At 48.0% G+C, this 21,443-nt stretch overlaps 1 protein-coding gene and 1 long non-coding RNA gene across 2 annotated transcripts in view; one reads left to right on the top strand and one right to left on the bottom strand.

Annotated features, from left to right (window-relative positions):
* The window catches only part of SLC5A8 (solute carrier family 5 member 8), a 37,053-nt gene that overhangs the window by 12,973 nt on the left and 2,637 nt on the right, over nucleotides 1-21,443 (top strand). Inside the window, exons 6-14 of the mRNA XM_064155013.1 lie at nucleotides 76-216; nucleotides 8,360-8,489; nucleotides 9,853-9,941; nucleotides 12,424-12,536; nucleotides 14,189-14,256; nucleotides 14,554-14,640; nucleotides 16,637-16,830; nucleotides 18,434-18,537; nucleotides 20,406-20,491. Of these exons, the coding sequence (XP_064011083.1) occupies nucleotides 76-216; nucleotides 8,360-8,489; nucleotides 9,853-9,941; nucleotides 12,424-12,536; nucleotides 14,189-14,256; nucleotides 14,554-14,640; nucleotides 16,637-16,830; nucleotides 18,434-18,537; nucleotides 20,406-20,491 (1,012 nt within the window). The remainder of the gene's footprint in view (nucleotides 1-75; nucleotides 217-8,359; nucleotides 8,490-9,852; nucleotides 9,942-12,423; nucleotides 12,537-14,188; nucleotides 14,257-14,553; nucleotides 14,641-16,636; nucleotides 16,831-18,433; nucleotides 18,538-20,405; nucleotides 20,492-21,443) is intronic.
* On the bottom strand, nucleotides 8,472-19,916 carry LOC135181700 (uncharacterized). Its single transcript, XR_010304975.1, has 3 exons — nucleotides 19,726-19,916; nucleotides 9,865-9,923; nucleotides 8,472-8,604 (listed from the first exon to the last, which is right to left on the bottom strand). It is a non-coding gene; the product is annotated as an uncharacterized LOC135181700 (long non-coding RNA).

Raw genomic sequence — 21,443 nt, 5'->3', positions numbered from 1 at the left:
CCCTCTCCTAGATCTTCTCATAATGAGAAGAGTTTCACATTCTCAATTTGTTTTCTCTTTTCCCTCTTGTTGTAGCTTCAATCCCAATCCTCTGCAGAGGCACACCTTCTGGACGATTATTATAGGTGGGACTTTCACATGGACTGGCATATATGGGGTCAACCAGTCTCAAGTACAGAGATACATTGCATGCAAGAACAGATTCCATGCCAAAATGTAAGTCTGCCTGCTGAAACTCGGTGCTTGGATTTAGCAGTGAGTGTTCTTTATGCAGGATGGAGAAACAGGCCAAGGAGAAACTCACGACGTTCAATAAGGCAAAGTGCAAGGTTCTGCACTTGAGTCAGGGAAATCCTTGATATCAAGACAGGCTGGGAAATGATGAGATAGAGAGCAGCCTTGCAGGAAAGGACTTGGGGGTGCTGTTGGGTGAGAAGCTGGACATGAGCCAGCAGTGAGCACTTGCAGCCCAGAATCACAGAATTAACCAGGTTGGAAAAGACCTCCAGGATCATCGAGTCCAACCTAGCACCTAACCCTTCTGATTAACTAACCCATGGCACTAAGTGCCTCATCCATCCTCCTTTTAAACACCTTCAGGGATGATGACTGCACCACCTCCCTGGGCAGCCCATCCCAATGCAAATCTATCTTTCTTCCTAACATCCAGCCTGAACCTGCACTGGCACAGCTTGAGGCTGTGTCCTCTTGTTCTGTCCCTGGGTGCCTGGCACAAGAGATGCCAGTGGCATCCTGGGCTGCAGCAAAAGAAGTGTGACCAGCAGATTGAGAAAGGCAATTCTGCCACTCTGATCTGGCCAGAGCTCACCTGCAATATTGTGTCTAGCTCGGGGGTCCCCAACACAATGAGAGCATGGACCCACTGAAGCAAGTCCAGAGAAGGGCCACAAAGATGATCAGAGGGCAGGAACACATCTCCTACAAAGACAGGCTGAGAGAGTTGGGGCTCTTCAGCCTGGAGCAAAGAAGGCTCTGGGAAGACCTTGCAGCTGCTTTTCAATGTCTGAAGGGGACCTACAGGAGGACTGGGGAGGGGCTGTTTAGAAAGGCCTGTGGTAATAGGACAAGGGGCAGTGGTTTGAAACTGGAGCAGGGTAGATTTGGGCTAGATACAAAGGAGGAAGTTCTTAACTTTGAGAGTGGTGAAATACTGGAATGGGTTGCTCAGAGAAGCATCTGATGCCCTACCCCTGGAGACATTCAGGGTCAAACTTGATGAGGCCCTGAGCAACCTGATCTGGTTGGAGATGTCTCTGCTTTACTGCAAGGGTGTTGGACCAGATGACCTTTGATGGTCCCTTCCAACTTAGTAGATTCTGTCATTTGTAGTGGAGATTCTTTTGGAAGGTATGGTTTTCATCTACTTGGCTTTCTATTTGGTGGTCCAGGTAGAAGATAAGTAAGGACATTAAATACTGGTATTTGAATTACATATAATTGCTGTGACATTGGACTTTGTGCCAGAATGGTTCACTGTGCCACAATTCTTGCCCACAAATAGCTGCATTAGGTTTATAGGGGCAACCTAAACCCCAAACACAGGACTTGTGCTGAAAGCATATCAGGACAGCATCTTGAATTGCTACTAAACCTAAAAATCATTGCATGGCAATTTTGCATTAATTAAAAGAGAAGAAGATTTTCCATACTGCTGAGTAATAGACATGAAAAGAAATGCACAAATATTTTACTCACTCGTCCATACAATTGCTGATGAAACAGATTTTGTTTTCCTAAAAGCAAGTCACAATTATTAGGAATTCTTCTGGAAACTGGCAGAGTTCCATTTTCCTTGAATTTAACCTTTCTGATAGGCTTGCTGACTGTGAGCTTGCTATGAATTCTTAAACCCTGAGGTGTGAGCCACTGAAATGCTGCTAAAGGAAGGATAATAAAATCCATTTATAGGAGCAATATGTAAATGAACATAACTACAGCCCTTAGAAATTCTACAATGCAGTGACATACACAGAGTCTTATGCAGCATTTTGCTTTAGCCTAGAGAAGAGGAGGCTCAGGGGTGACCTCATTGCTGTCTACAGCTACCTAAAGGGAGGCTGTAGCCAGGTGGGATTGGTCACCTCTCCCAGACAGCCAGAAACAGAACGAGGGGACACAGTCTCAAGCTGTGCCAGGGGAAGTATAGGCTGGATGTTAGAGGAAGTTCTTCACAGAGAGAGTGATTGGCATTGGAATGGGCTGCCCAGGGAGTCACCAGCCCTGGAGGTGTTCAAGAAAAGACTGAATGAGGCACTTGGTGCCATGATCTGGTTGACTGGATAGGGCTGGGTGCTAGGTTGGCCTGGATGATCTTGGAGGTCTCTTCCAACCTGGTTGATTCTATGTTTCATAAAGTTGGCAAACTACCCACAGAATGATGCTTAGCTCAGAAGTGAAATATTTTGGTTGTGGTAATAAAGAAAAATCTACCTTCTCAGCCACTTCAGAGGCAGATAGGAATGCAGTGATGCTCACCATCAGCCACACCATCAGTGTAGCATCACACCTCCAACACTGTGGCTACTCCCCTGTCTGTGGCATGTGGCTGGGCTCCCAGTTCTTGACACTGCAGAGGCAGGAGGTGCATCTCACATCTGTAATGCTGTTTGGCATGGTTCTGTGTAGAACAGCCACATACATTGTGCCAGATTCGTGTGCCAGTGTGACCTGCTCCACTTAGGGCTTACTCCTCTTTCACACCTTGCCTACTCTCTTTGTAAGGAGGGGCTCCTCCAGGGTGCTTCAGAAACAGAGCATTTCTGAAGGGAATCTGGCACCATGGCAGCTTCTAGGCAGGTTTTCTGAGCTGTTGCAGCAATTTCAAGCAGGGCTGAGAGGCTCTTGAGTTTCTGAACTGCTTGGATGGTAGCTTGTACTACCTTCACAGTGGTACAGCCATGGCAGGGAGCTTGGATGGGTTTTATGGCTTATACTACCTTCACAGTGGCACAGCCATGGCAGGGGGCTTGGATGGGTTTTACAGCTTATACTACCTTCACAGTGGTACAGCCATGGCAGGGGGCTTGGATGGGTTTTATGGCTTATACTGCCTTCACAGTGGTACAGCCATGGCAGGGGGCTTGGATGGGTTTTACAGCTTATACTGCCTTCACAGTGGTACAGCCATGGCAGGGGGCTTGGATGGGTTTTACAGCTTATACTACCTTCACAGTGGCACAACCATGGCAGGAGGCTTGGATGGGTTTTACAGCTTATACTGCCTTCACAGTGGTACAGCCATGGCAGGGGGCTTGGATGGGTTTTATGGCTTATACTACCTTCACAGTGGTACAGCCATGGCAGGAGGCTTGGATGGGTTTTACAGCTTATACTACCTTCACAGTGGCACAACCATGGCAGGGGGCTTGGATGGGTTTTACAGCTTATACTACCTTCACAGTGGTACAGCCATGGCAGGAGGCTTGGATAGGTTTTACGGCTTATACTACCTTCACAGTGGTACAGCCATGGCAGGAGGCTTGGATGGGTTTTATGGCTTATACTACCTTCACAGTGGCACAACCATGGCAGGAGGCTTGGATGGGTTTTATGGCTTATACTACCTTCACAGTGGTACAGCCATGGCAGGAGGCTCGGAACTAGGTGACATTTAAGGTCCCTTCCAATTCAAACCATTCTGATTCTAGGAAGCAGAGTCCTCTCCTGCTGGTTGGACATCCTGGCATCTGACTTGTACCTCACTCGTGCAGGGTAATTCCCCTGCATGAAGAAATCATGTTGTATAATGGTTGCAGCTTGTCCCCAGCACAAACAGGGCCAGTCTGTTGTGACTATCTAGTTCATTTGCAAATGCAATTAGACACATCTTGCAAGTCACATAGGTGGCCTGCACCTCTTACTGCCATTTAGCCTGTACATAGAACATTTTAAATCTGTCATTAGGTCAAAGTGACAGGGTTATGTAACCCTGTGGCTTTTACTGTAGGGCTTTAGAAGAGACAGCACAATAAAAACCTGAGCTGAGAAAAGAATTCCTTCACGGATCTCAACTTACAGGGAAAGGTCTTTAACAGTGATGTAAGAGTAGGAATCTTCTCAGGCTTTGGGAAAGGATTTCCTCTCATCCAAGAAACACACCAGTAGGTAGGAGCACATGCTGTCATCCTTAGGGAGGAACTAGGCAAGCTGAACAGAATGCTCACACATGAGCAGGCACTCACTTTCAGCAACACGTGGCTTACTAACGTGTTCTTCTCTGCTTGCTTTTCAAGATCATCAGCTGACAGGCTAAAATCTTACAGAATCACAGAAACATTCAGGTTGGCAAATGCCCTCAGGATCACCAAGTCCAACCATTAACCCTGCTCTACAAGCTTCACCCCTAAACGATATCCCCAAGCTCCACATCCAGGGTTGGTGACTCAACCACCTCCCTTCCAATGTCTCTTCCCATGAAAAAATGTTTCCTAATGTCCAGTCTAAACCTATGCAGTTGCAGCTTGAGGTCATTCCCTATTGTTCTCTCACTCATTACCTGTGAGAAGAGACCAGCAGCAGCCTCTCCACAGCATCCTTTCAGGTAGCTGTAGAGAGCAATCAAGTATCACAGTATCACCAAGGTTGGAAGAGACCTCACAGATCATCAAGTCCAACCCTTTACCACAGAGCCCAAGGCTAGACCATGGCACCAAGTGCCACGTCCAATCCTGCCTTGAACGGCTCCAGGGACGGCGACTCCACCACCTCCCCGGGCAGCCCATTCCAGTGTCCAATGACTCTCTCAGGGAAGAACTTTCTCCTCACCTCCAGCCTAAATCTCCCCTGGTGTAGCTTGAGGCTGTGTCCTCTTGTTCTGGTGCTGGCCACCTGAGAGAAGAGAGCAACCTCCCCCTGGCCACAACCACCCCTCAGGTAGTTGCAGACAGCAATAAGGTCTCCCCTGAGCCTCCTCTTCTCCAGGCTAACCAATCCCAGCTCCCTCAGCCTCTCCTCGTAGGGCTGTGCTCAAGGCCTCTCCCCAGCCTCGTCGCCCTTCTCTGGACACACTCAAGCATCTCAATGTCCCTCCTAAACTGGGGGGCCCAGAACTGAACACAGTACTCAAGGTGAGGTCTAACCAGTGCAGAGTACAGGGGCAGAATGACCTCCCTGCTCCTGCTGACCACACCATTCCTGATGCAGGCCAGGATGCCACTGGCTCTCTTGGCCACCTGGGCACACTGCTGGCTCATGTTCAGGCGGGTATCAATCAGCACCCCCAGATCCCTCTCTGTCTGGCTGCTCTCCAGCCACTCCGACCCCAGCCTGTATCTCTGCATGGGGTTGTTGTAGCCAAAGTGCAGCACCCTGCACTTGGAGCTATTGAATGCCATCCCCTTGGACTCTGCCCATCTGTCCAGGCGGTCAAGGTCCTGCTGCAGAGCCCTTCTGCCCTCCAACCCAGCCACATCTGCCCCCAGCTTAGTGTCATCTGCAAACGTGCTGATGACTGACTCTCCCCTCAGCCTCCTTTTTCAAACTAACCATCCCCAGCTCCTTCAGTTGCTCTTCATAAGATTTATTCTCCAGAGCCAGTCTGAAGCAACCAACCAAAATTGAGCCATCTCAGTGCTTACTAAACCCAACTCCACCCCATCTTGCTCAGACAGAATTAATGGGAACACCTTCCTCCAACAGTGCTACAATTATGATGCTCCATTGCTTAGTCACAGGGTGTACCATGAGCTGGGATGTAAATCAGAATCTTTCTTTTCCCTGCCAAACACTGACACTCTTAAAACCAGAATTGCTTCTGCTTCCATGTCCTTCTCTTGACTTTCTACCTAATCTGTGCTACAAGCTAATGCTGCTATTACATCAGTGCAAAGAAGATAAGCAAAACCCAGAAACAAAGAAAACCAAACCCCAACATTGGATTGATTTAACTCATTGATGAAATTCTGTTCTAAATCAGCTTTATGTTGAGGTAGGTTATGCCAGCACATGAACAGCTTTAGCTAATGCATGCAAGACATCCAACCAATATATAAGCAGCTGCAAAAAAAGAGGACTACTTCATTTTTACTTAATTAGCCTGGAGAGAGATGCAAGGTACTGCTGGGTCTGTGTGCAGCCCACCCCTAGTTGCAACACAAAGCATAAATTCAGAGTTTCCCCTCCCACTTGTAAATCAGCTTTTATTTATAGAAGTACTTTTAAAGGTTTGCCTTGTGCTTGCCAATAATGTTTTCTTTGGTATAAATCTGACAGTTCAAATAGTTAACCTACATGATGCTTTTCTGGCAACATCTATTTCAAAGCCTAACAAGGCTCAGAGCAGTCGAAAAGGCTGTTTGGTGCCCCATACCTTCTTGGGAACTGAAAGGTCTCCTGAAGCTTTGCAGGAGTGGATATATTTGTACAGAAAGCAAAGTTCCTGCCAGCAGAGGCTTAGCAGTTGGCACAGGTCCAGGCTCAGTTATCTGCCAGGCAATTAAATCACTATTGGCAGATGACACTGATAACTGGGAGGCTGTTACTGGGAGGGAACCCTGTTTTTCAAGGCCAGGCTGCCAGTGAGTGTGTTTGCTTGAGCTGACCACCCTAGGTGAAAACAACTTTGTGACCCAGAAGTCAGCAAGAGCTGAGAAACCTTTGACAAGGCTGGATGGGAGGGATAAGCTGTCACTGGGCTAGGAGAGCAGTTTGGCTTTTACTGCCAGCAGAGGCTGCCTCTTGTGTGTGGCACAAGTGCCTGATGAAAGCATTTCTGCTCCTGAAGTTCCCATCAAGATGCAGAGAGGTGATGGAGTTACTGGATCAGGTTAGGCTTCAAGTCATTTAGTGACTGTAGGGAAAGCCCTGGGCTTGGTGGTGACCTTCTGCTCTCTGGAACTGGAGGTGGCTCGAGGCCAAGTTCCAGGTCTCAGTGGTTCATTGCTGCCTCCCACAGAGACTGTCCTGGGAGGGAATTGGGGATTTCCTGCTTTACAAGGGCAGCTTCAGTATTGCATAAGCATGGCACTGCAACTCTAGAGGCAAAGGAGTGACTAAAAGGTGTCCCACACTGATCTGGGGCACTCTCCCTTACAAAGCTGTCTGGAATCTGTCTTTACCAAGGGATGTGACAAGAAAGGAAGTGGCTTCTTGCCTGCTGCCTGCAAGGTAGAACTGACCAACGTGGTACAGCATGGGGAGTACCTGTTCAATATCTTTATTGATGATCTGGACGAGGGGATTGAGTCCAGCATCAGTAAGTTTGCAGATGACACCAAGCTAGGAGCAGGTGTGGAGCTGTTGGAAGGTAGGAGAGCCCTGCAGAGGGACCTGGACAGGCTGGATGGGTGGGCAGAGGCCAATGGGATGAGATTGAACAAGGCCAAGCACAGGGTTCTGCACTTTGGCCACAATAACCCCAAGCAGCACAACAGGCTGGGGCCAGAGTGGCTGGAGAGCAGCCAAGAGGAAAGAGATCTGGGGGTACTGATAGATAGTAGGCTGAAGATGAGCCAGCAGTGTGCCCAGGTGGCCAAGAGAGCCAATGGCATCCTGGCCTGCATCAGGAACAGTGTGGCCAGTAGGACAAGGGAGGTTATTCTGCCCCTGTACTCAGCACTGGTCAGGCCACACCTTGAGTGCTGTGTCCAGTTCTGGGCCCCTCAATTCAAGAGAGATGTTGAGGTGCTGGAATGTGTCCAGAGAAGGGCAACAAAGCTGGTGAGGGGCCTGGAACACAAACCCTATGAGGAGAGGCTGAGGGAGCTGGGGGTGTGCAGCCTGCAGAAGAGGAGGCTCAGGACAGACCTCATTGCTGTCTACAACTACCTGAAGGGAGGCTGTAGCCAGGTGAGGTTGGTCTCTTCTCCCAGGCAAGCAGCAATAGAACAAGGGGACACAGTCTCAAGTTGTGCCAGGGGAAGTATAGGCTGGATGTTAGGAGGAAGTTGTTGGCAGAGAGAGTGATTGGCATTGGAATGGGCTGCTCAGGGAGGTGGTGGAGTTGCTGTCCCTGGAGGTGTTGAAGCCAAGCCTGGATGAGGCACTTAGTGCCATGGTCTGGTTGACTGGCTAGGGCTGGGTGCTAGGTTGGCCTGGATGATCTTGGAGGTCTCTTCCAACCTGGTTGATTCTATGATTCTTTCCATCAGCTCCTGAGCAGCCTTTGTCAGCAGACAATTCCTCAGACTACACTACCAAACCCAGCAGTGCAACCTGTGTATTTAAAAACAGTCTCCCATGGGGTGAAATGCTAGGAGACATACTGTGGCTCCCTTTTCCTTGGGCAGCTCTCTGCCAAGAGGTCTCCTTGGTGCTGCTGTGAGTGCTTGATTGCTTGGCTCTGCTGGGGTTTTGTAGGATGTTGAGCTCTAACATGGCATTTCTGTGTATGTTGGTGCAGGTCACTCTACATCAACCTTGTGGGCCTCTGGGCAATAATGGTCTGTGCAACACTCTGTGGCCTGAGCCTCTACTCCATCTATAAGGACTGTGACCCGTGGACAGCAGGGCAAGTGTCAGCACTCGACCAAGTAAGGCTCCACCTTTCAGGGGAAGGGAGTGAGTGGGCATCCTTCCTTGGCAGCTATAATCTTCAGACAAGTCTGGATTTGGTTCAAGAGCCAGCAGATGGAAATAATTGCACATCTGTAACAGAGGGATTAAGCTGAGACCATGGTAGGAGGGAATTCCTTGGGGAAAGCAGCACACTTGTCCCTGGCACTGTTCACTCCCAATGTCCTCCAGCTGTCCTGGAGCTGCAAGTCTCTTAGTGCCAGGTAAGGAGGGCAGCAGAAAAAGAAAGAGGCAGTGAGCAGTGTGCCAAGGGTGACAAAAGCCTTTTCAGGTTCAAAACAATCATGCCCAAAGCATATATCTTGGAAAAGGCTACCAGCAGGCAGTTCTTTCCTAGTGATAGTGCATCTTTTCCTCCTCCAGAGGAGAGCTGGGCAATCAAACCATGTTGTAGAGAAACCACCAATAGTGGCCTCTCCCTAAATAGGCCTTGAGTAGCAGATATACCTGAGGAACAAGAGCTCTGTGAGCCCATAGGCTGAGAGTCAGGGCTCAAGGAAATAAAAACCACAGAATCATTAAGGTTGGAAAAGACCTCTAAGGTCATCAAGTCCAATCATCAACACTGTAGTATCACGACTACTAAGCCATGCCACTTCAAGACATGGCTTAGGGACCACAGAAGTCTTTCTGTGTGTTTATTCCTGAGACAAAGCTCTGCATAGTGAGTGCCAAGAGAAGAGCACAGACTGCAGAGTACATAAGGGAGGATCTCCTGATCATTAAGGGTAGAAAATCAATGAGATTAGGGAAGCTGAGATGGAAACAAAGGAAATTAAGTTGTTCCAGGCAAATGAATTTGTTGGAAATTGGAAGCAAGATCCTAAGAAGAGCAGCAGGATTCACAGGAAGAAAATCTTAAAGCTCCTACCTCTTCCCAACACTTATTTCTTGACCTTTGCAAGACCCAAGACAGTTTTCAGTAAAGAGATTGTTCTCAGCTACTCCTGTGCTATTAGGCTGTACCTAAAAATCCTTTTGTGGAGTCAACAGCAGATGTAAGCATCACCTGTGGCAGCCAGGCCCAACAGGGTGATGTACAACAGGGATTACCTGCTGTCCACTGCTAACTTTCTACACCATCACCCCTGGAAGCCAACCCTGATGGCACAGCTCCATGGTCATCTATGCTACGTGATCCAAACAGATTTTGCTGTCATTTGAGTAGATGTTTTAAGAGTGTTTTTCGTTGCAGAGAGCCAGCAGAGAGCGCAAGGTGGCACATGCAAGATTACAACAGTGGGAGAGCCATAACAAAAGTAATACAATAGGAAAATGAGGGCAAGAGAGTAAATACTTCTTCCCCTCTGCATTTTTCAGCTAATGCCATACCTGGTGCTGGATATTCTCCGTGATTTTCCAGGAGTGCCAGGGCTGTTTGTGGCCAGTGCCTACAGTGGGACATTAAGGTAAGTTAATTTTGCTGAGCCTTTGGCATTTCACTTCTTTGCTTGGCTGTTCTTTGTCTTTAAAAAGAAAGAGCACTATAAAGTCATAGAATCAACCAGGCTGGAAGAGACCTCCAAGATCATCCAGTTCAACCTAGCAGCCCTAGCCAGTCAACTAGACCATGGCACTAAGTGCCTCATCCAGGCTTTTCTTGAACACCTCCAGAGACTGTGTCTCCACCACCTCCCTGGGCAGCCCATTCCAATGCCAATCACTCTCTCTGCCAACAACTTCCTCCTAACATCCAGCCTAGACTTTCCCTGGCACAACTTGAGACTGTGTCCCCTTCTTCTGTTGCTGCTTGCCTGGGAGAAGAGACCAACCCCACCTGGCTGTAACCTCCCTTCAGGTAGTTGTAGACAGCAATGAGGTCTGCCCTGAGCCTCCTCTTCTGCAGGCTGCACACCCCCAGCTCCCTCAGCCTCTCCTCATAGGGTTTGTGTTCCAGGCCCCTCCCCAGCTTTGTTGCTCTTCTCTGGACACCTTCCAGCACCTCAACATCCTTCTTGAATGGAAGGGGCCCAGAACTGGACCCAGTACTCAAGGTGTGGCCTGACCAGTGCTGAGTACAGGGGCAGAATAACCTCCCTTGTCCTATTTGCCACACTGTTCCTGATGCAGGCCAGGATGCCATTGGCTCTCTTGGCCACCTGGGCACACTGCTGCCTCATCTTCAGCTTAAAAATCCATGGTTTCCAACAGCAGAGCTCTGAGCTCCTTGAACTCAAAACTGTTTGATCTCCCTACTAGCAATGTGACATCCAGCACCAAGAAATCATCCTCTCTGTGCTTTTAAAGCTCCTCTGCTACAGGAATTGAATCACACAGGATCACCAAGTCCAACCCATAATCCAACTCTACAAGATTCACCTTACACCGTATCCCCAAGCATCACATCCAGATGACTCTTAAACACATCCAGGGTGGGTGACTCAACCACCTCCCTGAGCAGCTCATTCCAGTGCCTGATAAATGAAATGTTAGAAGTGAGTGATAACACAAAATAGCTGTGGAATAGGGGAGGTTCCTACTACTCATCTTTAATTTTCCAGTTTCAAACCTGCCATCTGCCTTTCCTCACCCTTGATTTTGAGAGACTTGTTTGCAGAAGACTTCCTGGGCTTCCAATTGTACCGAACCAGCACCACGAAAGCCACAATCACTGTCATTTTTTAGCTGAAGGAAACAAATCAATCCCCTGCTGTCCCATAGTGGGGAGTGTTTTGATCAGCTTTTCCAAGGAACACCTTTTAGGAAATCTCTGCTCTCTCAGTGAAGGCTCTGAACAACAGCAAGCAGAGAAAAGACAGAGAAGCTTGAAAAATGGACACCACAACAGTGGTTTTGTTTTGAGTGCTTGTAGAGAGGGACCAGCCAGGCTGCTCTGACAAAACCCTTTTCTTGGGGGCTGAGGAAAATCTTGTGGCTTGCAACAGCAAGATACAGAGACACAAGATCCCCTGACTGGCTTTGTGCCTCAGGAGTGCTGACTTTTCTGACCCCATTGGGAAGCTGGAAGAGTTCAGTTTGGATTATATCAATGCCTATGAGGAGAGGCTGAGGGAACTGGGCCTGTTTAGCCTGGAGAAGAGGAGGCTCAGGGGTGATCTTATTACTGTCTACAACTACTTGAAGGGGCATTGTAGCCAGGTTGGGTTGGGCTCTTCTCCCAGGCAACCAGCAATAGAACAAGGGGACACAGTCTCAAGTTGTGCCAGGGTAGGTATAGGCTGGATGTTAGGAAGAAGTTCTTCACAGAGAGAGTGATTGGCATTGGAATGGGCTACCCAGGGAGGTGGTGGAGGCACCATCCCTGGGGGTGTTCAAGACAAGACTGGATGAGGCACTTAGTGCCATGGTCTAGTTGATTGGATAGGGCTGGGTGATAGGTTGGACTGGATGATCTTGGAGGTCTCTTCCAACCTGGTTGATTCTATGATTCTATGATTCTTACTCCTAGGTAGCAGGGTGGGTGCCTCATTTTTACATCACTGCAGTTAGATCATCTGAACCCACCTTTGAGAGCACAAAGTAATTAGCAGTCTGTATGAAGGTATTTTATCTCCCCAGATAAGCACTGTGTAGACCATTGGTGAAAGCATACACCAGCAGTATTTACAGCTGAGCCACATGCACCAGATGTGGTCACTGACTCCTTCAGGCCCATCTTTTCATCAAGATTTGCCTTATCTTCACTACAAGACACTTCTGCAAAACAGTTTTTGTAAGCTCCCAACTGCATCACCTGGAACAAGAAGTTATTTCATCCAGCACAAGGGTTGCTTTTGATATCATAGAACATCAGGGGCTGGAAGGGACCTCAAAAGATCATCTAGTCCATACCCCCTGCCAGAGCAGGATCTCTGTACTAGTAACCCACCTGTTAGCTGTGATTACAGCTTCTAAGACTAAACCCCAACTGTGTAAATCTTGCCTTTGCAGTACGGTGTCCTCCAGTATCAATGCTTTGGCTGCTGTCACTGTTGAAGACCTCATTAGACCACACTTCAGATCCCTTTCTGAAAAGAAGTTGTCATGGATTTCCATGGGGATGAGTATGTCTGGAAAATATTTTCTCCACTTTTGCTTCACAAAGTGAGGGCTGGACTCAGATCTTGCTGGTGGCAGTGGAAGTCAGGAGTAGGTGTTTGCACGCCAACAGGAATATACAGAGGTGCAGTGCTTGGAAGAAACAGCACCAGTTTTACACAGCATGGGGGACAAGTTGAGACCTGAGCATGAGGAGGAAAGGCAGAAGCCATTTTGCTTGTTAGCTCTTTAAGCAGGAAAGATGCACTGCATCTGTGTTCAGTATTGGTGGGCAATACCACAAAGTCAGATGTCTCAGAGGGAAGCAGCTGTTATTTTCCCTTCACCCATCAGAAGTGAGCAGCTTAGGAATCAGCTTTATACCAAGCCTTTGGACCTGAGTAATGAGCAACAGCATTAGTGTCCCAAAAAGACTTCAGACAAGAAACTTCACATCTTCTCTGATGCACGCTCAGGCCCTCAGTCTGTTTTGCTTCTCTGTTTCCTGTAGCCCAAGGAGGAGCATCAGAACTAGGCTGAGCACATGGTTTAAACCTCTGAAGTGCAGTTGCTGGCTCTGTCAGCTGTGCTGTCTGTAAGCAGCTGCAGGTGTAGCCCATGGCAGTCTGTAGCAAGCATGGAAAACCCCAGCATGGTGTCACAGTATCATCAGGGTTGGAAGAGACCTCACAGATCATCAAGTCCAACCCTTTACCACAGAGCTCAAGGCCAGACCATGGCACCAAGTGCCACGTCCAACCCTGCCTTGAACAGCTCCAGGGATGGCGACTCCACCACCTCCCCGGGCAGCCCATTCCAGTGTCCAATGACTCTCTCAGTGAAGAACTTTCTCCTCACCTCCAGCCTAAATCTCCCCTGGTGCAGCCTGAGGCTGTGTCCTCTCGTTCTGGTGCTGGCCACCTGAGAGAAGAGAGCAACCTCCTCCTGGCCACAACCACCCCTCAGGTAGTTGTAGACAGCAATAAGGTCACCCCTGAGCCTCCTCTTCTCCAGGCTAACCAATCCCAGCTCCCTCAGCCTCTCCTCATAGCCCATACCAGTGAGCACAGCAGACTGGTGGCAGGTGACCAGTGTTAATTATTTTCACCTGGGAGCAGTTTAAGCATCATTGTAGACAGTGTGGCAGAAGTGGTGTTGGTTTAATCACAACTTGCCTGACATAGCACATTAAAGAGGGAGATTAACCTATTGCTTCTGCAGTGAAACTCAAGGGGGGCAGGAGGTAGAACAAACAAAGACAGGCAGTGTTATGTGTCCTGGGGTGAGCCACTACGCCCTGGTGACCCAGGATGCTTTGTCATGGTGCCAGCTTCCAGTAATCTGCCAGCTCTGATGTGTTCTTGCTCCAAAGTCTAAACTGAGAACCAAAAGATCATTCCCTCAGAATAAAGACTGTGACACAGGAGATGAACTGAGAAACACAAACAAGAGATGAGGTCTGGCTGCCATTTCATAGCTAATCTTCAGTAATATACAGGAAGGGGATTTTGGTGCATTTCTGCCTCTTAAGGTAAACAGGATCCTGACCCTCTGGCCAGTTGGAGCTCCCTTAGAAAAAGCAGAGATGTTAGTGGCCGTTTGGGTTAGATGGAAACCTTTCCATTAGTGGCTTTCAAACTTCTGCAGGCTTATGAACTGTTCTGCCTTTCCCACACAGGCCTCTTTTATGGTGGAGTCTGCATTGCTATGGCTGCACTGGCATCTCTTCTGGGAGCCTTGTTACAGGTAGGTGCCAGGGTTCTTTTTCCTGCCCATGTTAACTCAGAATGAATTACATAAGCAAATAGTTACTGGATGCCACGATGAGATTAGGTTTTAGTTCTTTGTTGCATTATGAGCTCAAACAGCCCAAGGTTCAGCTTCTGCTTTAAGCATCCATGGAGTTATACCAAGCCCTGCCAGCTGAGTATGCACCAGTTAACCAAATCCTCAATTTCCTGCTCAACATCTTCCCTTCTGGCCATTTTGGAAGCTTCAACTTCGTTGCACAAGACCTGATAACAGACTGTCTTTCTTCCTCAGGCAGCACTCAGCATTTTTGGCATGGTTGGTGGTCCCCTCTTAGGACTGTTTGCCTTGGGAATCCTCTGCTCCTTTGCAAATGGAATTGTAAGTAGAAATTAAAAGCTCTGCTCACCCAAAATTCATGGATCATCTTTGGCATCTCCTTCCCCTTCTGACTCCCCTTATGTTGGGCAGTAAGGGAAGCATCTTGAGTACTTTTCACAAGGATGTTTCCCCTTGCTACCTTTCCTCCTTGTCCCAAAGAAGCAATGAACAAGACTGCCTAGGAAAAGGAATTTCCATCCTGTGAAGAGATTTAGGTGACCAGAGGGGGAAAAATAATCTGAATAAAAGTAAAACTTTGACAAAGATTTCTGGTAAGCAGAGTTTTAGTAGCAGGGAACAATGAGTCTGGAGATGCAGCTGAAAAATCAGATGCAGAGGATGCTGACCTGTCTGGGCCAAAGGGGAAAATGGTGCCCAAGCTCCTACAGACTGAACTGGGGTATTCTCTGAGTGCTTCTCAGTGATTAGATGCTGTGCTGAGGGATTTGGTTTAGTCAAGGACTTGTCAGTGTGAAACTAATGGTGGGACTCAGTGATCTTGAAGGTCTTTTCCAATCTAAGAAATTCTGTGATTCTGGATCATAAAATTATCACTTCCAGAGGAAAAAGATATTCCATCAAAAACTGGATTTGATGAACTTTCAGGATATGGTCCATTAGTTAGTCCTATTTAGTAGGGATCACAGGGTGTTAGGGGTTGGAAGGGACCTAAGGAAATTGAGTCCACCCCCCCGCCAGAGCAGGACAATGCTATCTAACATAGACCACAGAGGAACACATCCAGACAGGCCTTGAAAGGCTCCAGAGAAGGAGACTCCACAACCTCTCTGGGAACACTGTTCCAGTGCTCCGGGACCCTTACAGTAAAGAAGTTCCCCCTTGTGTTGAGGCAGAACCTCTTTTGCTGCAACTTACACCCATTGCTCCTTGTCCTATCCCAGGGAGCAGTGAGCAGAGCCTGTCCCCCACTCCTAACCAGCCCTCAGATACTTACAAACATTTATCAGATCCCCTCTAAGTCTTCCCTTTTCCAGGCTAAAAAGTCCCAGGTCTCTCAGCTGTCCCCAGCCTCTCCTCATAAGACATAAGGTTTACTAATCACTGACATCAAATTTGCCACTGCAAAGAATTAAAGGTACACACCAAAAAAGTTGTAAATGACAATTAGAAAGACCAGTTGTCAGCCAAACCCCCTCCATCCTGAAGTAGAAGAGCCTTTTGCAAAAACAAAGCAATACAACCAAAATCACATGAGAAAAAGAGGGGGAAAAAAAAATAGTTAATGTGTTTGTTGAAGGAAGGCCTCAAACAGAGAAGTATTTCCCCATGCACACAATCACAGGATTAACCAGCTTGGAAAGCACCTACAAGGAGAGGCTGAGGGAGCTGGGATTGGTTAGCCTGGAGAAGAGGAGGCTCAGGGGTGACCTTATTGCTGTCTACAACTACCTGAGGGGAGGTTGTGGCCAGGAGGAGGTTGCTCTCTTCTCTCAGGTGGCCAGCACCAGAACAAGAGGACACAGCCTCAAGCTACACCAGGGGAGATTTAGGCTGGAGGTGAGGAGAAAGTTCTTCCCTGAGAGAGTCATTGGACACTGGAATGGGCTGCCCGGGGAGGTGGTGGAGTCGCCGTCCCTGGAGCTGTTCAAGGCAGGATTGGATGTGGCACTTGGTGCCATGGTCTGGCCTTGAGCTCTGTGGTAAAGGGTTGGACTTGATGATCTATGAGGTCTCTTCCAACCTTGATGATACTGTGAGATCACCAAGTCCAACCTATTACCCAGCAGCATCCAATCAACTAAACCATAGCCCAAAGATTTCCTTTGGTAAAGGCTTAGTGGCAAAATAAAGAGGCACGTTCAGGAGCTATGCATCCCAAAAGGGGAGTGAGCTCCCCAGCTCTATATTTCATTTTCTGCTATGGAGCCTATGGAGTTTAGGTTGTCTTGATTGTTTCTTACTTCTCTAGGAACACCATTTGAGAATGATCCTTTTGCTTTTCATGTAAAACCAAGTTTCATTATCTGTTTTGCAGGGTGCATTTGTGGGTCTCGTCAGTGGCTTTGCTGTTTCACTTTGGGTTGGAATTGGATCTCAGATTTATCCTCCACTGCCTGAGAGGACCAATCCACTGTATCTCTCAGTTGCAGGCTGCAATATATCCACAGGAAATCTGACAGCAACTGAAAGCCCTTTAACAACAGTCTTCAACACACCAGCTGCAGAGAGGTATACAAGTTCACCACATGCAGTAAATAAGGCATAGATTGGTTTTGAAGCAAAATGAGCACACAAACATGTGCCTAGCATTTGGGTTACTGTAACTCTCCCTCCCAGGTTTACCTATCAGGGCTAAGATGAAGCAGATTTCTCAGATTTGTTTCCTCTCCCCCATCAGAGTGGTTTGAATTATCCCAGAGCAGAAGTCAAAGTGACTCTTCCTATTGATCTGAAAAGCTTTGGTTCAATATTTGCATCTAGAGACTGGGATATGCCATACCAGGAACTAAGGCATTGCAGCAAGAACAGCATTTAGAGGTTTTGGATTAACTTCCATCAGCTGTCACATGAATTAGTTGGCAGTTAAAGGGCAATTTGCCAGTTTAACAGCTCCACCTACAACAGTTTGGCTGTGCAGAAAGAATTCTGGAAGAGAGGATAATCCACATAATGGGCAAAGGAAGGGATTTTGCTCCTCTCTGTAAGTTTCCTGTTTTACTTTGGACAATCACAATTAAGCATAACAGGAATGGCAATATAGGGAAGAGCAGGAACAGAGAAGCTGAGCAAACACATTTTTAGGGATACCCAATCCTTATACCTTACATTCAACAGGTGAACACAAGGGTTCCTACTTCACCTCTCAAATGAGGTCTCCAGCACTGTTTATGGCTGCAGAGAAACAGCTCTTCCAACAGCTCATGTTGTCAGGGAGTATAAAATGAAGTGCAACCTGAGGTGTGAAAATTGCCCTTCTGTTCCTGGCTGTTGAGAGCTGCACATGGTTGACTTCCTAGTTTTTGTGTCTCCTCTAATTTAGAATCATAGAATCAACCACGTTGGAAGAGACCTCCAAGATCATCCAGGCCAACCTAGCACCCAGCCCTAGCCAATCAACTAGACCATGGCACCAAGTGCCTCATCCAGGCTTTTCCTCAACACCTCCAGGGACATAATGACTTACTCTTCTGGATGATCTTTGAGGTCCCCTCCAACCCTGACAGCTCTGTGATTCTAAAGAAATTCTCCCTTCATCGGGATAGTTGCAGCACTCAGCTCTGTAGGGGGTCCCTAGCAGAGACAGGACTAGCCTGTTTTACCTGCTGTCCCATGTGTTGCCCCATCCTACTGATGATGCAGTCTGTAGTCACAGATTGCATCAGGTCGGAAGGGACCGTTGAAGGCAATCCTCTCCAACCCTCCCACAGTGAGCAAGGGCACCTCCAGGTAGGTCCAGGCTGCCCAAGGCCACAGCAAGTCTGACTGAATACCTCCAGGGATGGGACCTCAACCACATTCCTGGCAACCTGTTCCAGAATTTCACCGCTCTCATTGTGCAGAGCTTCCTCCCAACGTCTAACCAAAATCTACCCTGCTCCAGTTTCAAACCATTGCCCCTCATCCTATCACTACAAGCCCAACATGAAGGAGTTTGTCCTGTAAATGTTAGAGAGTAAAAAAAATCAGTACACATTTTGTTGTGCAGAGGTAGTTCGAGATTGCCAGGCCACTCGTTTCAGAAGTAACTTCTTATCTGCTGCCTGCAAACAGACAGGTTCAGCTTGTTTGGACCAGGAAAGCAGACACTAACACCACTTGTGCTCTTTTTCAGGCCTGCCTTGGCAGACAGCTGGTATTCCTTGTCTTACCTCTACTTCAGCACTCTTGGGACGCTCATCACAGTGGTGGTGGGCATAATTATCAGCCTCTTAACAGGTACTAGTTCCAGAGCACTGATTTAATGTCTTAAGTATCTTTCAAACTAAGGCCACCAAAGAACTGCAATTGCCACAGGAAGTGCCAGTGCCCCTGTTGCAAACACTGTGTAAGCTTGTCATCCTAAATCTCATTTCCTCCCCTCAGCCCTTCTGCCTCCCATTCTGCTGTCTAAGGAGAAAGGCATTTCAGCAGTTTTTTAGTCTGAGGGAAAAGAACAATCAAGACCTCCATCTTCCCTGTTTCATTGGATGCCAGCGAGAGCTGGAGGTCTAAGAGTTGTCCTTGAATAGTCAAGATCTAGCTCCAAGTAAGGAGCTACACCATACACGCTTCTAGAGACACAAGTATCACAGTATCATCAGGGTTGGAAGAGACCTCACAGATCATCAAGTCCAACCCTTTACCACAGAGCTCAAGGCTAGACCATGGCACCAAGTGCCACGTCTAACCTTGCCTTGAAGTGCCCCAGGGACGGCGACTCCACCACCTCCCCGGGCAGCCCATTCCAGTGTCCAATGACTCTCCCAGTGAAGAACTTTCTCCTCACCTCAAGCCTAAATCTCCCCTGGCACAGACCACCTGAGACAAGAGAGCAAGTACTTGCACTCTGAGTGAGTTCAGAGCACTGAGGGGCTGATGTCTGCAGGTGTACACTGCCTGCTTTTCACCACGTTCCCCAGGCAGGTACCCAAGAGCTGCAGACCCTGTGCATGGCTGAATTAGCTTCTTTCTCAGTTTCCCTCTACTCTTTGTGCAAGGGGCAAAATGCAGCACTCCACAGCTAAGAGCTCCAGATGCAGCCTGCAGCCTCACTGCTGTTGCAGCTGGCTGAGATGCAAAGCGCCCCCATCACCCACCCCACGCCTGACACAAAGAGCACAGAAGCAGCTGCCCTCACAGCTTTGCCCATTTCCCCAGCCACACTCCAAAAACAGTCCTCATATTTCAGATAGTTCTTTTTCAGACAGCTTCACCCACAACTACTCCTGGACTATGAAACTCCAAACTCAGCAGACAAACTTACTGCCATTAGCTTCCTCATGCCTTGCCACTGATAAGCATAAGCTACACTTCTACCATTGCCTTTTCCTTGCAAGCTTGTATTGCAACTGTGCCTCTCTTTTCTTCCTATCACAAGGTCAGCCCATTGGTACGGTGATGCCTGTAGCAAATCTTGCTTCTTACCAGGTTGAGATCCGGTCACCCACGGGCTGTGAAACAAAGCATGAAAGCTGAGCCTCTCAGCAAATCCAGATAAGAAGTCCTCAGCCCAGGAAACAGAAACTCAGAAGAACCAACCCAACCAGCCTGTTTTGTGGAGCAAGAGCCCATTTAAGCCTCAGGTGGCTATCAGAGCCAGTTCACAGCACCTGCATCTCCTTTCTTTCTCACACACATCCCCCCCACAGGAATAATTAACCTTTTATGCCTCGAAAATGGCCAAACATCTCATTAACCCTCATCCATCCAGCTGGGGGCTCCTCTAGAGTAACTCACTATAAAAGCTGCTTGTGATTCTGGTGACAGGGAGCTGAGAACTGGGACTTGGGCTCCCAGCTGGTACCACAGCTCTCACTGTATGGACTTCATCCTTTTCTGGTGACTGCCTCAGGTGTTTTTATGTAGCAAGAGATCTGAGGAGGCTCCAGGAAACTTTGGGAAATGGCTAAAGCATTTTAAATAGACCTTGAAAGCTCCATTTGTGTTTTGAGGTGCATCATTGTAAAGAGATGATCCCTAAGCCCTGGGATTGCTTGATAGCTTTTGCTGCATGACTCTGTCCTGCACACTTGGCCTGCTGCCCATAGCTGAACCTCTGCTGTGCATGTGGAGACCTGTCTGATGGCAGCCTGCTTGTTTTGCAGGAGGTCTGAAGCAGAACACAGATCGTAGGTTCCTGCTGACCAAGGAAGATTTCCTGTCCAACTTCTCACGGTCTAAATCTGAGACAGTAAGTGTAATAATATAGCTCTGACTTAAACCCATCTTTCCTCCTGGGGACAAAGGCACACAAACAGTGCCTGGCCTGTTTCCCTCCCCCCTGCCCAAGGATGAGCAGCACTTGATGCTGTCTGATGTGGCTGGCTGCTTTAAGGCAGGAGCACAGCACAAGACGAGTAGGAGTAAAGTAGCTGGCAGAGGCAGGGAAGCTATGTTTGACCACAGCTTGACTTCAGTGAACAACAGCAGCAGCTGAGACAAGGGGCAGTTGTTCTCCAGGTTTCTGTCAGAGTATTCCCTCCCTGGTCTCTTGGAAGCTGGCCCAAGGCACAGTTTGGACTCAGCAAAGCTTCCTTTGTAAATATGTGTTCTCTAAAGTCTGGATTCTTCTGCAGCTTTGGCTACTGCTACTGTTTGAGGGGAAAAAAAAATCCCCACTTGTAGTCAGTGTAGCTGCTTCCTGCCTCCCTCCCTAGGATGTAAGAAAAAGAGGAGACATTACTGGGCAATAACATCTCTTAGAAGGGAGAATGTAGAAGAAATATATACATTAAAAGAAGCTATAGATGACTTGCCAAAAGAAGCTATAGATGACTTTTCAATCAGTAGCATCAGGATGCTGAACGTTGGAGCTCAGCTTTGCTCAGTGCTCTTGGAGTGCTGCAGTACAGGCAACGATGATATCTTCATAGAATCATAGACTCAGCTGGTTGGAAAACACCTTAAGGTCGTGGAGTCCAACCATAACCCAACGTCTCCCTGTACACAGCTGTTAGACCATGTCCCTAAGCACCCCATCCAAATGTCTTTTAAACACCCTCCAGGAATGGTGACTCCAGCACCTCTCTGGGCAGCCTGATTATCCTTCCAGTGAAGAAAATTTTCACTATATCCAATTTAAACCTCCCCTGCTGCAACTTGAGGCCATTTGCTCTCCTGTCACTTGTCAGCTGGCAGAAGAG

Source organism: Pogoniulus pusillus, chromosome 15 (assembly GCF_015220805.1).
Source record: "Pogoniulus pusillus isolate bPogPus1 chromosome 15, bPogPus1.pri, whole genome shotgun sequence".
In the NCBI taxonomy this organism is placed as follows: Eukaryota; Metazoa; Chordata; class Aves; order Piciformes; family Lybiidae; genus Pogoniulus; species Pogoniulus pusillus.
Note: the sequence above shows the minus strand (reverse complement) of the source record. Positions and strands in the feature narration are given on the sequence as shown.